Genomic DNA, 16,712 nt, shown 5'->3' on the forward strand with positions numbered 1-16,712 from the left:
TGCCAAAATTACATAGGCATGACTTTTAGCCACTCCACAGGACAAAGAGGCAGCAGTAGCTGAACTAGGAAATGCTGCTTTTAACGCTTTCAAGGTTGGCTCAGAAACAATGAAAACTTTCAGCAGCTCATCCCAGGGAGCAGCAACAGTAATGCATCTGCACAAAGCTAGTGGGCTGTTGGCCTGTTTTATTTTTTTCTTTTCCTTTTTCCTCACTTTGCTTCTTCCAAACTTTGTAGCCCTTTGGCCTGCCTTCACCCCCCGTGCAAGGACTAGCTGTTACTTACCATACCCTTTAGTGTCAGATCTGCTAAGGGAGACCGGTTGCCATGGAAATCTGGCCAAACATGTAAATCAACAGTAAGGAAACCCACAGGCTGAGCCTTCTTAATCAGATCCAGGTGACTGTTCAGATATGCATATACACTCTGGCATCTGGAAGAGAAGTGAATTTTATTTTTAAAAGGGGGATAGGGTCAGGGAGCAAATCATTCGATAGAAAGAAACCATTTGTACTTCCATATCAGTTTCAGGAAGGTAAGCAGGCTTCTAAAAGCTTCAGAGAAGCCAGCCCACTGTACTCTCAAATCACACTGTAGTATCACCAAGAAAGGTGCCCATCCTAGTAGAAAGGTTTGGAGTCAGAAGACTGGATTCAGGAATGGCTTTACTCTTAGTAGGTGCATGGCCATGAGAAAGTTATTCAAACTTTCTGAACCACCCTCTTCTCATCTGTAAAAACAGATATCATAATCCCTGTCCAACTTACCTCATAGGGTTATTGTGAAGATCAAAGAAGATTATGTATGTGAAGGCATGGTATTTTGTAAACTGTACAGTACGGTACATATGTCAATAATTTATTAAAATCAGTATTCCTAATTGTAATAATGATGATGAGTTGATAAATGGAGAGAAATATAAGTTCCCAGACTCAGGATAGGATTTTGCTAAGGAAAGTGACTGAATGTTTTAAATGCAGTTAGGATCAGGAGTTAGAGACCTGATTTTCAACCTAAACCCACCAGATGACATTGTGTACGTTTTTTCTTTTCTTTTTTTTTTTTTCTTTTTGAGACAGAGTTTCACTCTTGTTGCCCAGGTGGAAGTGCAATGGTGTGATCTCGGCTCACTGCAATCTCCGCCTCCCAGATTCAAGCGATTCTCCTGCCTCAGCCTCCCTGCCCAGCTAATTTTTGTACTTTTAGTAGGGGTTTCACCATGTTGGCCAGGCTAGTGTCAAACTCCTGACCTCAGGTGATCCACACGCCTCGGCCTCCCAAAGTGCTGGGATTATAGGTGTGAGCCACCGTGCCTAGCTTTTTTCTTCTTTTTAAGTCTCCGTTTCTTCATGTGTAGAATGAGGGAGTCAGACCAACTCCTTCATTCTCTACATGTTCAGGTGAAGAGGAAGTGGAGAGAAGATGATGGGTGTGAGAGCACTATTCAGTTCAGATCTTGGCACTACCTCTCCTCGCTAGGTAAAATGGGCCAGTGACTTAACCTCTCTGACCTCCAATTTTCCCACTCATAAAATAGGTTCAATAACACCTCCCTCGCTGGGTTAAATCACACCACACGGCACAAAGATTAAAGCTGGTCAGCCTTTCCCTCTTAAAAGATGCTGCTTTCTAAAAGTTCTGAACCAATGATTTCAAAAGAAAGTGGATATTGCAGCAGTTGGCATCTGTGCTACTTCCCACTGGGGTCCTTGAAAATCTCTTTAAAGGTTAAAAACATGGCTTGTATAATGGCAGAAAAAAAAGTATAGGAAATCAATGTCCAAAGGAGGTTAATATCTAAGATACCTAAGGCATTATTTGTTTTGCATTTTAAAAGTGTTCTAGAAGGAAGGCTCAGCGATTTCTAGTTCTATTTGTGATTGGGTGAGTGTCCCCATAGATCCCATGAAGCTGCCAAAAGTTTCCTGTACTTGGTGTAGGGAAACAAACCAATGAGAAGAGCAGCGTTTTTTAAATTTTCTTTTTACCCCTTTATCAGTAGAACTCCTTTATTAAACAAAAAGTTGATGTAAATATTCAATGTAAAAATATAGAAAAGCAAAGCTGCTCTGTGTGAGCTTGAGTGTGTCAATGTGAATGCATGTATATGTGTGTGTGTGAGTGCGTGTGATGTGTGCTAGGGTGGAGGTGAGGGCAGCCCTACTGCCCTACCTACCAACAGTTTATTTGCTTCTTGCTGTAATAGCTCATTCTCATCTGCAAAAATCTTCTTTCTTAGATCATATTGGCAGGAATAAGATATTACTGGGAAAAGGCTTAACAACTACAGTTAACACCAGCTGCCATTCCCTAAGTATACACCAGACCTCCCAGCACTGCCCAGTGGGGGAGGTATCACTAACATCCCTTTACAGAGAAGATGCTTCAAGAGGTGAAGAGACAGGTCTGAGTCCAGCTTTAAACCCTTCTCCTTGTGATTCTGAAGCCATGGGCTCTCTGTATCTTAGGTCAGAAATTGTTCATCAAAGCCTGAAAAACTCAAACCCTGTTTTAGAATGATTCTATTATGGCTTCAGGAAAGGATCCTCTGAAGCTTCCATACAAGGTAGAGCCAGAACAACACATCAGGGAACGTGAATATGATAACCTCCTGGTTCTCCATCTCTTCGCTCTCTCTGCTCCTGGTCCAATGGGAATCACATTCACAAGACAAGCCTCGAGAACATCTTTTCTAGCCAGAAGTCAAGAGTCTGCCCTAATTCTTGCGACTTTCCACTTCAGAATAGCCACTGCTCTTAAAGCCAAGGTTTTTTTTTGGAAACACATGTCTATAAATCTTTTCATTCTGCCGCTCAAGGAATCTCTGAGCAGGGCATTTGGTTTCAGACATCTGGGTCAATAAGAACCTATAGGGCTAATTAGTATTGATTCGTCATTGTCTCATTTACTGCAGGTCTTTGCAAACAGTGAGATTCATTTAGCCTCTACATATATGGCCACTCATGCACTAATGAGATCCCTGGGGGATGGGGCATATGCTTACCCCTTTGACTCCTAACCTCCTTGCAGCTGTATGTTTATTCTTTGAATGCAGCCATTCCCCTACATGTTTTTTCAATTATACCTTACCATGTGTGCTATCTGAGTATATCATTCAAAATGAAATGCACTTGGAAGACATTAAACCAACTAATACACATCATTATTCACGTAATTTTAACCTTGCATGATACCTTTTTTGGTTCTGACTTCGTTTCATTTTGTATGTTTTATCAATTCTTTCTCAAATGGCAGCCTACCTTCTTCTAGCTAGGGAATCACATATTAACTGTGATCCCAAGTGGATCGCTCTCCCTCTCTCTCATGAACCCCAGGCTGATTTTTCCTGTTTCAGAGGGAGAAATTTTTGCTGTCCACATCCCTTTGGGTATCATGAAGAAAATATAGTTTCAATAATCATAAAGTGACTTCACCACGTACCAGCTGGATGATCAGGTAGGCAAACCCTCTCTGAGCCTATTTGCTTTTTTACTATTGGAGCTAATACTGTCTACTTAAAGCCTGCTATGAAGATCAAACATAGAGCCCTGAGCACTATAAAATGACAGGTTTATCAGTAAATAGTTTCCTCTTCTTTGCCATCATAAGAAACTCATTTCTAGTTTTTTAAAAATCCAAGAATCAAGGAAGATGTTTTTTCGAACCTTATTGCTTGTAATCTTAAATGCAGACAGCATCCTGGAAACCTCTCATGTCCTCTCCCTCTCCATAAATCACCTAATTCTTTGGGTTCACAGGCTGCCCAGAGACTATGGTGGCCATACTCTTAAACCAAAAAATCAGAATACATGGTATAACAAAATATACTTGTGCCCTTTATAGCAGCAAGAGAAAGTCTTAGAAAAGAAGCTTCCATATTGTCTGTGTCTAGTTCCTTACTACTTCTTTTTTTTTTTTTTTTTTTTTTTTGAGATGGAGTCTCTCTCTGTTGCTAGGCTGGAGTGCAGTGGTGCGATCTCAGCTCACTGAAACCTCTGCCTCCTGGGTTCAAGTGATTCTCCTGCCTTAGACTCCCGAGTAGATAGGACTACAGGCGCATGCCACCATGTCCAGCTAATTTTTTTTTGTATATTTAGTAGAGTCGGGATTTCACCATGTTGGCCAGGAGGGTCTTGATCTCCTGACCTCATGATCCGCCCATCTTGGCCTCCCAAAGTGCTGGGATTACAGGTGTAAGCCACCACGCCCAGCCTAGTTCCTTACTTCTTAACCCAATACACTATGCATTCTGCCTGCTCCATTCTACTGAAACTGGTCCCACCATGAGGAACAATATGCTCTTTGTTGTTAATGCCGATAAACCATTTTGGGCATTTTACACCATTTGACCACTCCTTCCTCATTTGTTCTCTTGTTTCTGAAACACTATTCTCTCTTGATTTTCCTTCCTCCTCTTTGGCTGGTTCTCCTTCTTCACTTGTTCATTAAACATATGACATCTTCCAGAGATCTACTGTTTTTGACCATTTTCTTACTCTTTATCTCCTCTTGGCTGATCCTATCCTCTTCTCACGGCTCTAGTTACCATCTAGTACTGAGGACTTCCAAATATATGACCTTAACTCCTGTCCATTTCTCTCTTATGAGTTCCAGGTCAAGTATCCGACCACTCTTTAAGTGACTCCTCTTAGATGTCCAAAGACAAGTCAACTAAGAATGTCCAATCAGGCTTTCTGTACTCTTTCCTGATTGATTCTTCTACAATGCATCTTTGATTATCACTCCCATGCCTATCTAAAACCCTTCAGATGGACATAGCCTTCCAGACATGCTGGAATATAGAGAATATGGGGACTGGGAAAAGGAATAGGCATCTTATGACCTCCCTACACATGCCCCATGCCAGGCACTGTGCTGAGCTACTGGCAACCAGTTGGGAGGTAGAAAATAAGAGGATTTATGTCCTAAATCAGCACAGACCCTTGGTCTTCTAAAGAAGACCCCAATGCCCTGAGCACTTTCTTTTATTTGCATGCAAAATAGAAGCCAAAGAAACGTATAATAATATCCAACTAATTTCTGTAAGAAATCTTTCTGAACTTAGAGCCATTAAGAATTTACTGATTATCTTTGCATACCACAGGGGATGAAAGGTTTAATATTATCACACTGACTGCCCTAGCTCAGGGAAGGCTAAGTAAATATTCAGTGACAGACTCAATGCCCCAGTTGTCAGAATGAGGGTCCAAGGTTTAAAAAGCCATAAAGGCAAAAAGGGGACTCTGAATACAAAAGAGCAGAATGGAAAGAGAGAAAAATTTTTAGAAGTGAAGTCTGAGAGCTCCCAATAATCCTCATTTCCTCATCTACAATTAAATGAGATAATATACATGAAACTATTATCACTAAGCACAGTGCCAAACATACGCAAATTCTTAATAAATGTTCTTGTCGATGCCGAGCCCAGGCCAGCTCCGGTGAAGTTAGACTCTCAAGCTGGTCTCGGACTGCCAGGGCATGACCCCTTCGGTGATCCCCACTGACCATGGCAGTGTTTCATGACGAGGTAGAAATAGAGGACTTCCAACATGATGAGGACTCGGAGACATATTTCTATCCCTGCCCATGTGGAGATAACTTCTTCATTACCAAGGAAGATTTAGAGAATGGGGACGACGTGGCAATGTGTCCTAGCTGCTCTCTCATTATAAAAGGGATTTATGACAAAGATCCGTTTGTGTGTGCAGAAACAGTCCCAGCCCCTTTAGCCAACATAGAACTAGTTAAGTGCTGAAGAAGCCTTCAGGAATCCAAATCCTGAACAGTTGGAAATGAGCCCAGATAGAAATATCAAATGCAAAGCTACTGGCTTCACAGAGACAACTATTTGTGATTTGCTGCTCTGTGAGAGTGTGGATTCTTTCCATCAACTGCTGATTTCATCTTCAGGAAGCAAGTCCATAACACGACATATCTGGATTTTGTGCTTAGAACCTTAAATTGGAAGCATTCTTAATGATCCATCTAAATTTAAAAGAAGATAATTTCAAAACAGTAAAAAAAAAAAAAAATGTTCTTGTCCTCCTTTTCCCCTTTCTTTGCTTGAGGGGGATTTGCACAGCCTTTAATGGGAAGCTTTAAATATATCTGAAATTCGCGATATAGAGGACTAGTGAATTTTAAGAAATTGGTATTTAGTGGGATTATGGGAATTACCAAAGCAAAATAAGTTTGAGGAATAAATCAGATCAAGAAAAATTAGCTGTCCTCAGAGCAATAACAGAAAAATTCAGTGAAGGTAGGAAAAAAGAAAGGTTGAGGAAAAAAATGTGCACCAGCACAACAAAGACAATCTTAAGGAGTTTGAAACCAATGTTCTATATCTCCTTATTTATCTACAATTTTCCTTAGAGCATTTATCAGTGGCTGGCTATATATATATATGTATATGTATATAGTATGCATATTTGCATGTATGTACTGCATGTATATATGTGTATGTGTGTGTATATTTTTATGAAAGGAAAGACTTTGTTTGCTTGGTTCATTCACATATCATAAATGCTCAAAAGATAATCAGACAGATGAATCAGAGACTCTGGATTTTAACTTTTGCTTTGCTGCCAACCTTGAATCTAGCACTTGTGGATTATGCCAAAATGTTCTCTAAACCCTGTTGTCACCAGAACCTAATTCAAAGACACTGTTAGTTAAGAACCTCTAAGAGAATCAAGTTTAGAGGAAAAGAGTCAAAATTTATGATCGACATAAGGTGATCTCTGCTAAAGAGTGAAATATCTGCAGATTTGGCCCCACATAAAGAGAAACTTTGGTTACCAGTTACATGTACAGGCACATCTAGTTCTTGTTTACTTAATTTATAAGCTTGCAAAACACTTCTCTTCAGAGATGGGGCCTAAGAGGATTATTGTAAATCAAGAGTATAAAATACTCAATCTGTTTATCAACACTTGTTTCCACAGTTTCAAACAGGATTTGCTGACCTTAAGCTCTGAGATAGGGGTGACCTGCATTGCTGTTTTCAGAAAGTCCCAAGTTATAGCAAAAGAGACACATCGTTCTTGATTCAGAAGGATTTGTCCTCCCTTCCAAACAGCTAACTTCATTTTAAGAACAGCTCTGCCTGTTTATAAGACCTGAAGTATACATGGTCCCATAGTTTTAGAATATTATACTCATAGATCTAATAAGATACAGATGCACTTTCCTTTGTAAGACAATAAAAGAAAAGTGGAAGGAAACAGAATTGACATTTACTGAATGCCTACTAAGTATCTGGGCTGGTCATAAAAGAGTCATCAAAATATAGACAGAAATGAAGTCAAGAGCATAGCTGGGATCATCTTGGAAGAGATGGCAAAGAGAGAAGAGGGCCAGGAAGCTAGCTATGATAAACATTAATGTTAATGGTCAAGAAAAAAACTCTAAACTCAAGAAAAGCAGGTTAGGAAGGAGGAATCAGAGATGTAGGAAGAAAACAGAGGGGGTGACATTCCAGAAAGTCAAGGAAAAAGAATGTTAAAAGGAGGAAAAAGTGATCAATGATGTCCCATGCTGCTGAGAACTCAAGAAAGGGGAATAAAAAAACATCCTATGGACTTAGCAAAATAGAGGTCACTGATAAGCTTAATATGAAATGTTTCAGAGGGCTGATGGTGACAGAATTCAAACTGGAGTGGGCAAGGAAGGAGTAGGAAGCGGGGAAGTAGAGACCAAGAGTATAGGCGATACTTTGGAGAAACTACACTCTAAAGAGAAGGAGAAATACAGGGAAGTAGCTGGAAGTGGGTATGAAGTTATGCGAAAAGAGGCAGGATTTAAATCCAGTTCTGACTCCACCACTGAATTCTGTAAGTTGCTGCTTCTGAACCACCCTATACTGTTGTTTCTCTGAGTCTGCATGCTGATCCACAAATTCTTCCTTCTTTTTATTATGATTTGCAACAGAAGCTACTCAAATGAAGTTCATCTATAGAGGAAAGTTCTGGAAGTTTTGAGTATGTCATTGCAAAAGCAAATATTCACTAAGTTTGTGTTACACACTAAAATGTTCACATATAGACATTCCAGTGACCTGCTTTCATCCTATTAATGACTGTAAAATGAAGTAAGTAGGGTAGTAGAATTGTAATTTACAGATGAAGAATCTAGTAGTCATTGAGACATTCAGGGTAGAACAGATACAAGAACCCAAGGCCTCTAATTCCCAGTCCCTGTCCTTGCTATTCCTCCATGCTTTCCATAAGAAGGCAGGCAGGGTATGAATGACTGACGTCTGCAGCTTGAGCCCAGATCAGCCACCACCAAAACTTCCTCCTCTTACAATCATTAGTAGTAATAATAGTAGTTGACATGGTTTGGCTGTGTCCCCATGAAATCTCATCTTGAATTGTAGTTCCCATAATCCCCATGTGTTATGGGAGGTACCTGATGGGAGGCAACTGAATTATGGCGGTAGTTACCCTCATGCTGTTCTTGTGATAGTGACTTCTCACGAGATCTGATGGTTTCATAAGGGGCTTTTCCTCCTTTTGCTCAGCACTTCTCTCTTTTGCTGCCATGTGAAGAAGGATGTGTTTGTTTCCCTTTCCACCATGATTGTAAGTTTCCTGATGCCTCCCCAGCCCAAAGAACTGTGAGTTAATTAAACCGCTTTCCTTTATAAATTACCTAGTCTAAGGTATTTCTTCACAGCAGTGCAAGAATGGACTGATAGAGTAGTAGTGGTCATCATCATTGTCATAATTCAGTTTACAAAGCCCCGTCAAATATATTACCTCTTCTAAACTCAAAATAAATCCTGAGAGGTGTCTCGAGCTGACTCGCCATTACTATCCTATGTTACAATGAGGAAAATGGGTTTCACACAATGATACACGTTGGAGCTGAGATTTGAATCCAGGTCTCCAAACTATAAATCTAGTGTTATTTTCTTTGGCTTAGTGGTTTATAAATGCTTAATCCCTTTAAGAAAATATTGACTGTTAGGGCCCCCTTCACAGAAATACACGCAGAATTATGTAATCAGCAAAACAGTACATAATTTCAAGAGGTTCATTGATGATCTGAAATTAGGAATCCCTTTTCTAGGTTATATGGTCTCTATGCCAACTAATATGCTAGTTGATAGGGTTATGTGACATAATCCCTCTCAACGGTAATTGTAATTAATGACTAATTGCAAGGGCAATGTAACTAAAGACTCCTAAAAAGGAATGCCTATGCTTTTCTCAAACTCCTTGTCAAGATCAGTCCTCCTTTTCTACACACCCTGATAACGCACTACTTATATTTTAGTACAGTATGCATTTATTCTGCTCTGTGTAGGTGTGCTGATCCTATCAGAATGTAAGTCACTTAGTGGAATGGAAATGTCTAATATACTAACTACAACCATCATTTATTTATTCATTTTTTATTATACTTTAAGTTCTAGGGGACATGTGCACAACGTGCAGGTTTGTTACATATGTATACATGTGCCATGTTGGTGTGCTGCACCCATTAACTCATCATTTACATTAGGTATTTCTCCTAATGCTTTCCCTCTCCCATTCCCTCACCCCACGACAGGCCCCAGTGTGTGATGTTCCCCAACAATTACTTTTATCATTACCATTTTTTAGTTGAACACCTATTACAGCTTGACTCTTAATCACCACTCTGTGTCACTCACTATTCTAATTCATTTAATTTTCTCAACAACCTCATGAAATGTTTACTATTATTCCCTTTACAGTGAGGTACTAAGGCACAGAGGTTAAGTAAATAGCCCAGACACACAAAGTGAATAAGGGGCAAAGCTGAGGCAAAGGCAATTTGGCTTCAGAGTCTATTAGCGGCCACCTTAGACTATCTCTCTTTTGTCCTGTGCTAGCTACCTAGGTTTCTCTGATAATTCTATAAAAAGTATCTTACTTTACTTAAACTGCCTGACAACTAAGCATTATCAGCATGAAAATTCATTCATTTATTATTTTTTTAAAGTTTTTATTTCAAAATAATTTTAGATTTACACAAGTTACAAAAATGGTAGACAGAGTTCGCTTTTACTCATCACCTAAGAAGTTACCATAAATAACAATACTATTAATCTCTATTTGAATTTCAGCAGTTTTCCTCCACCAATGTCCTTTTTCTGGTCCAGAGTTGAATCCATGATTATATATTGCTTATAGCTGTGGTACCTCCCTAAGTCTCCTCCAATCTAGGACAGTTCTTCAGTATTTAAGTTTCTTAATTTTCCTTTGGAGCAAACTGGCTAATAGCTTTGTGGGATGTCAATCGAGGTTTGCCTGATGCTTCCCATGTTTACATTGAGTTTAATCATTTTGGGCAAGAACATGGCAGAAATGATGTTGTATCCTTATCGGTGCATCACAAAAGGAGATATGTGACATCACAACATGTTATTGCTGGTGTTGTTAACTTTCGTCACTTGGGTAAGGTGGTGTCTGCCATACTTAGATACTACTGGAAAGTTATTTTCCTCTTCATCTTAATTAGTATCTTGTGCTGAAATCCTCTGGGTTTATGAAAATATCCTGTTTCCCACTTTTACTCACTAATTTTAGCATCCATTTATGATTCTTGCCTACAACATTTATCTGTGTAGTGTTTACCTAATGATGATTTTCTATTTCCATGATTTCTTCTACATTTATTAATTGTAAGGCTACTGTCCTGACAGTGAAGAGGAAGACCTGTCATTTCTTCCTTGTTTATTTCCTTCTTCAGTAATTTACTTATGGAGTTATTTACTTATGGACTTATTTTATGCTATTACTGTTTATTTTATCCTAAATAGGCCACTGAGAGATTCTTAAAGCTGGTTCCAATGTACTTTAACAATCCCTTGTTGAGTAACTTCTTTCTTTCTGGCACCATAATTTTACTGCCCCAGCACAGACTCAGCCATCTTTCTAAGAAGTCCTGATTACTTTTATTGGAGAAATGGGAGGGAGAATGGTACTTAGAATCCAGTACCTGTGAGCTAGGTACACACATTGCTACTATCGGGCCATTGCTTCCAGGCCATCTCAGCAGACAGAGCTAGGGAGTATATGCATGTATATTCACGCATGAATATACGTATCTATATTTACTTATATTTATATCCAGCTGTGTGTTTGTGTGTGTGTGTGTGTATATATATGTGTGTGTGTGTGTATATATATATAAAAAAATGTAAAATCATAAGTTGATACTGACACCATAAGGTTCATTCTAACCTTTTCCTTTTCCCATTTGTGAGGAACCTGGCTCTCATTATCTACAATATATTGATTTCTTCGCTCAACTGTAGCATACACATAAAGAGTTGTCACTATAGCTAACATATATACCTATGAAAAACAAATTTACCAATTAGAATATAATATTTATGGATGGTTATTTTTTTCTTTAGCCATATGGCATATAGTTAAAATATTATTTCCCAAAGTTACTTAGGTTCTGTTCTTTTCTTTTCCCAACCCCGTTTGTAATACAGGAGTTTCAGTTTTTACTGTGTGCATTTCATTTTGCCCACGCCAGCATACACACATATCCTGGCTATCTATCTATCATCTATTTATTGGGGTATCAGGGACATGAGGCATCACAATGATTCTAAGAGTTATAGTTATATAAAAAGGTATACTCAGAGAAGTGTCATTTCTTCCTACTACCATGGTCCCATTCCCACATTCTTTCTACCCTATTCCTACCTACCCCCTGTAGGTAACTAATCTTATTATTTTCTGGTTTAAACTTCCTGTTTTTTTTTTTTTTTTTTTGAGATGGAGTCTCACTTATTGCCCAGGCTGGAGTGCAATGGCGCAATCTCTGCTCACTGCAACCTCCAACTCCTGAGTTTGAGCAATTCTCCTGCCTCAACCTCCCGAGCCGCTGGATTATAGCCACATACCACCACGTCCAGCTAACTTTTGTATTTTTAGTAGAGATGGGGTTTCACCATGTTGGCCAGGCTGGTCTGGAACTCTGACCTCATGATCTGCCTGCCTCGGCCTCCCAAGGTGCTAGGATTACAGGAGTGAGTCACCGCGCCTAGCCACTTCCTGTATGTCTTTTGCAAAAATGAATAGATACACATTTATTTTCTTATGTCTTTCTTTTCACATGAAAGGGAGTATATTGTAAATACTTTTTTGCACTTGGCTTGCTTCAAAATATTCTAGAAATCACTCCGTATCAGTTATTATCTTCAGTTTTACAGATGAAGAGACAGGCATAAAGAGGTTAAGTAACTAGCTTAAGGTCCTATATCTATTAAGGAGTAAGGCTGGGATGTGAAACTAAGAAGTTTTGACTCCAGACATGGTCCTCCTTCTACATCAGAGTTTCTTATCCATAGTCCCTGGGTATATCCTTGGGGAATCTCTAGGTTCTCTAAGTTCTCTTACATTATTTAAAGAATTAATACATGGACCTTCTGGATCATCCAGATGACTATCTTTCAAGCACTAAAGGCATTTTCATTGTCTGTAGGACCTGAAAATCACCCAACTGCCCAACATAAATGCTCTCAATGAAGTCACACAAGGAAAGCTTTAGATGGAACAGAGACAGCAGTTACCTGGCTGTGGCTTTTACTTGTAGTTCTGGAAAAGCAGCATGGCCTTCTACCATGTGGTCGATCTGAAAAATAAGAGATATGGGTCAATTTTATAGCTTCTCTAATTTATGTAGAAGAAAAATTTATATTAAAATGAGTATGTTTCTTTCAACTCTTTGTCCATACGGGATCCAAGAACATTAAAATGCCAATGTAGCAAGAGTGCCTCAGCTAAAAGAAATTTAGCTTTGATTAACCTAGTGCTAGCCTCTTAAATATATAAAACAAAGAAGTTTAGAGAGAAGAGCAAAAGGAAATGAAATTCCCAAGGCTAAACTGGTAGCAGTAGGTTAGCATCAGGTCCAAGAATGGGGAGTAAGGAAGAAAGGGTAACTTATGTCAAATGGTGGGGGGTCTGAGTGTTAAAAGCACTAATCTTTTCTGGATCACATCATTTCCCCTTCTTGATCCAGGCTGTCATCCCTGGGCAATGTCAAACTTCGAATTACTCACTGTGTCTTACTAATGGAGAAGCTGAATGAAAGAGACTATGATGAGGGTTTTTGAAAAAACCCTCATTAAAAAAATTTTTTTTGAAACCCTCAGTTAAAAAAAAAATGAGATGCCCCAGAGCTGTGAGGAGAAACTCTCCTGACTGAACAATTGTCACATGGGAAACACAGCTCTCCAACGACAGAAATGTCTGAGCTCTGCAGACAATCATCCTCTCATTTGAAATCCCAGGTCTAGGATCTTATTCCTTAATCCACTTGGTGGCTGTAAACAAAATAGCACAAAATACGTATCAGGGACAGAAATGTTTCTCCATGCAGTTACTCTGCTTGCCATCACACACCCAAGCAACACTGTGCTTGAGTTCCTGAACCTCATCTATGTATTTTCTGAAAGTTTACTTGAGTTTCTAGGATGCTAAAACAACCATTCTGATAGATTTATTTTCATTCCAACTAGGAAAAGACTTGCTTTTTTGGCTGCACAGGGATAGGCTCTCTGAGCACGTTTCCTGAGAGCTAGGGCTGTGTAAAGAACAAGATAATTTGTTCAGGAGCCACAGAGGCCAGGGTTGGGTTCTGGCTCTGAATCTCACTAGCTGAGTGACTTTGTGCAAGTCACTAAACTGTTTTGAGCCTCCATGGCCTCCTTTTAAACAGGATTTCTAGGAAGCTAAGTGGGTCTACTTGATATGGTTTGTCTATGTCCCCACCAAAATCTCATCTTGAATTGTAGCTCTCATAAATCTCACATGTTGTGGGAGGGACCCAGTGGGAGACAACTGAATCATGGGGGCAGTTTCCCCCATACTGTTCTCATGGTAGTGAGTAAGTCTCATGAGATCTGATGGCTTTATAAGGGGTTTCCTCTTTCACTTGGCTCTCATTCTCTCTTGTCTGCCGCCATGTAAGATGTGCCTTTCACCTTCTGCCATGATTGTGAGGCCTCCCCGGCCATGTGGAACTATGAGTCCATTAAACCTCTTTTCTGCATAAATTACCCAGTCTCAGGTATGTCTTTATCAGCAGCATGAAAGCGGACTAATACACTACTATAGTGCCAACAGTAGTATAAATGATATCATGTGAAATATACTGACTCATTTCCCATACATCAGTACTAACTTAAGCATTGTACACACATTACTCTACTTCATTTATTCCTTACAGCACTCCTATGAGGAAGATACTATTCTTCATTATGGAGATGAGGAAACTGAGATCAAAGAGATTTAACATCTTGCCCAATGTCACAGAAAATTAATGACAAATCTAGGTCTCAAACTGAGGTCTCTGTATTTTAAGACCTTGTTCTTAATCACCATGTCATATTGTCTACTGAACTTCCAGGTATAAGTTGTTGAATACCACTGGTGCAGTTTTTGTGGAAATGTTTCAAAATGATATAAAATACATGGGTCATTTCAATGAAAAAGAAAAAACAAACACGCAGTTATTGAATATTTATCTCCTTCGGGTTCAACTCTGCATTACTGTGATGAAGCATATCCTCATCACACTCTGGATCCCCTGAGTTTGCAATCCATTGCGAGCACCAAGATAAACTCACTGGGAACAGTAATGGATAATTAAAGGCATTACTTGATTTGATGCTAATTTTTATGGGAAGTGCTTTAGGAGTTCAGAGAAGAGAGATTTAAATGAGCTTCCAGGAGTAAGCTAGAACCTAGCAGCATGTGTGGTGTAAGCATGAATGCAGTTATTTAGTATTTACTAAATGCCTAATGTGCTGCCAGGAACTGTGCACCTATGTTCTGGAGATACACTGAAAAATAAGAAATAGTTATGATGCATAGTAGCATAAAGCGAGAGATCAATCATTTGGCAATTATTATATGGTTGGAGTAGGCGAAGCTTCAGCTGAAAGGCCAAAAATAGGTAGAGTTTGGAGGAGTAAAGGGCTAGAGGCAAGGCACGACCGAAAGGAGGCTGGTTAGTAGAGACATGAAGATGGAAAGACATATATGATTTGAATGGTAAGGGACTGGTTTAGCCTCATGCTTGGATATCATGGGTGGTCAATAAAGGTTTGTGGAATAAATGTGGGACGAGTGAACCACAGGAAAGGCATAGATAGCACCATGTACTTCTCCTTGGTGGCACTTACCACACTTTGCATTTGTATCTATTTGTGCTGGGCATACATTGGTCATAGGATTACTGTATGTTAAATTACAGAATTAGTAAACTGGTGAAAATATGGATGAACAAAGAAGGCTAACGCAGACAGTGTGTCTTGAATGTCATAACCGTTTATACTCTTATTAAAGGTCATAAAAATTATTCTGATTTGGAGAGAAAAATGATGAAAAGTTAAGAAAAATGTGGTAATGTATGAAGGACAGGGAGATGACTAGGCATGGAGAACAGGAAATGCAGACAAAGATCACAGGCTGTCAATGGGAATATAAGGCACAAATATTTTCTATCCTTGCTCTACTGTAGCATCTATCAAGTTGTTTTACAATCCTTAGTTATATGTCTGTCTCCTACCCTATACTCTGAGCTCTTTCAAAGCAAGAGTATCATTATTTTCCACTCCTCAGAATCAGAGCAATGCCTGACATCTGTAATAAATAAATGAATGAGCCATATTTTGTAACAATTAAAAACGCTGACCAAAATACAGGAAATAGTTCTCTGAAGACACTGGAAAGTGGCCAAAACCAGGTAGAAACTGGAACGGAATAGACACAAGGAAGGAAAAAACAGTACCTTGTACATTTCCTGATTTTATACATTTTTGCCCATGGGTGGACCCCAGTCAGTGCCATGCAAGGTAACTAATACTTAGACAGAAATACACAGTCTTTCTGATTAAGAAATGAGAGGTTAGAGTTCAAGGCAACCATAGTAGCTACAAAGTAAGTCGTGGAGGGGATGCCAGAAAGAGAGAGCCATAGAAAGTGAATGCAACACTGTGCCTATAAATGCTACCCTAATTTCTGGATAATCTCCCAATTACATGTGCATGGAAACACCATAAGTAGTCCAGCTAAGGGTAAAATAATGCAACAGAGATTTTAGGACATGTTCATCACAGGAGAGTAATGAAACTTGAAGTTTGAGTTCAGCCAAATAAACTGCCTGCTAAACCAAAAAATCAATACTCAAAAGAGAAATAGAAATAATACAATGTGTCTAGAATATATCAATCACAATGTCCAAATTATGACCCCAAATCATTGTACATATTGAAGAATAGGAAAATGTAATCCATACCTAAGAGAAAAGCCACTTAGTGAACACTAAATCTGAGGTGACACAGGTGTTAGAAGATAAGAATTTTAAAGTAGGTAATTTAACAATGCTTAAAGATGTAAAATAAAATATTCTCATAGTTATTAAACAGAGAGGAAATAGCAAAGAAAGAAACTATTAAAAATGGAAATGTAATTGTATTGATTAAATATAATATCTGAAATAAATATATAGTAGATGGGCCTAAGAGCTGATTGGAGATGACAAACAACAGTGTCTGCAGTGAGAAGGAGACTTAGACTGGAAGACTTAGAGAGAAAAGAGAAAGAATATACACTGAAAAAATTGACACCCCGAGTCTCTCAGGTGCACGGGAGACAATAGCCAAAGGTACCATATATGTGGAACTGGAGTCACAGTAAGAGGGAAGAGAGTGAG

The 16,712-nt window shown here is 39.0% G+C and overlaps 3 protein-coding genes across 33 annotated transcripts in view; 1 reads left to right on the plus strand and 2 right to left on the minus strand.

Moving 5' to 3' along the window:
* Window positions 1-16,712, minus strand: part of HOOK1 (hook microtubule tethering protein 1) — a 301,302-nt gene that overhangs the window by 240,835 nt on the left and 43,755 nt on the right. The window lies entirely within an intron of this gene.
* Window positions 1-16,712, minus strand: part of FGGY (FGGY carbohydrate kinase domain containing) — a 486,889-nt gene that overhangs the window by 118,033 nt on the left and 352,144 nt on the right. For all 31 annotated transcript variants that reach the window (XM_077988455.1, XM_077988468.1, XM_077988427.1 and 28 more), the window contains 2 exons: window positions 12,562-12,623; window positions 288-435 (listed from right to left, as the gene is read on the minus strand). In XM_077988455.1, the coding sequence (XP_077844581.1) occupies window positions 288-435; window positions 12,562-12,623 (210 nt within the window). The remainder of the gene's footprint in view (window positions 1-287; window positions 436-12,561; window positions 12,624-16,712) is intronic.
* LOC693378 (diphthamide biosynthesis protein 3-like) lies at window positions 5,377-5,889 on the plus strand. The gene has a single exon (XM_028833206.2). It carries the CDS (start codon window positions 5,509-5,511, stop codon window positions 5,755-5,757), a length of 249 nt encoding a protein of 82 aa, XP_028689039.2. The 5' UTR covers window positions 5,377-5,508; the 3' UTR covers window positions 5,758-5,889.

Source organism: Macaca mulatta, chromosome 1 (genome assembly GCF_049350105.2).
Source record: "Macaca mulatta isolate MMU2019108-1 chromosome 1, T2T-MMU8v2.0, whole genome shotgun sequence".
In the NCBI taxonomy this organism is placed as follows: Eukaryota; Metazoa; Chordata; class Mammalia; order Primates; family Cercopithecidae; genus Macaca; species Macaca mulatta.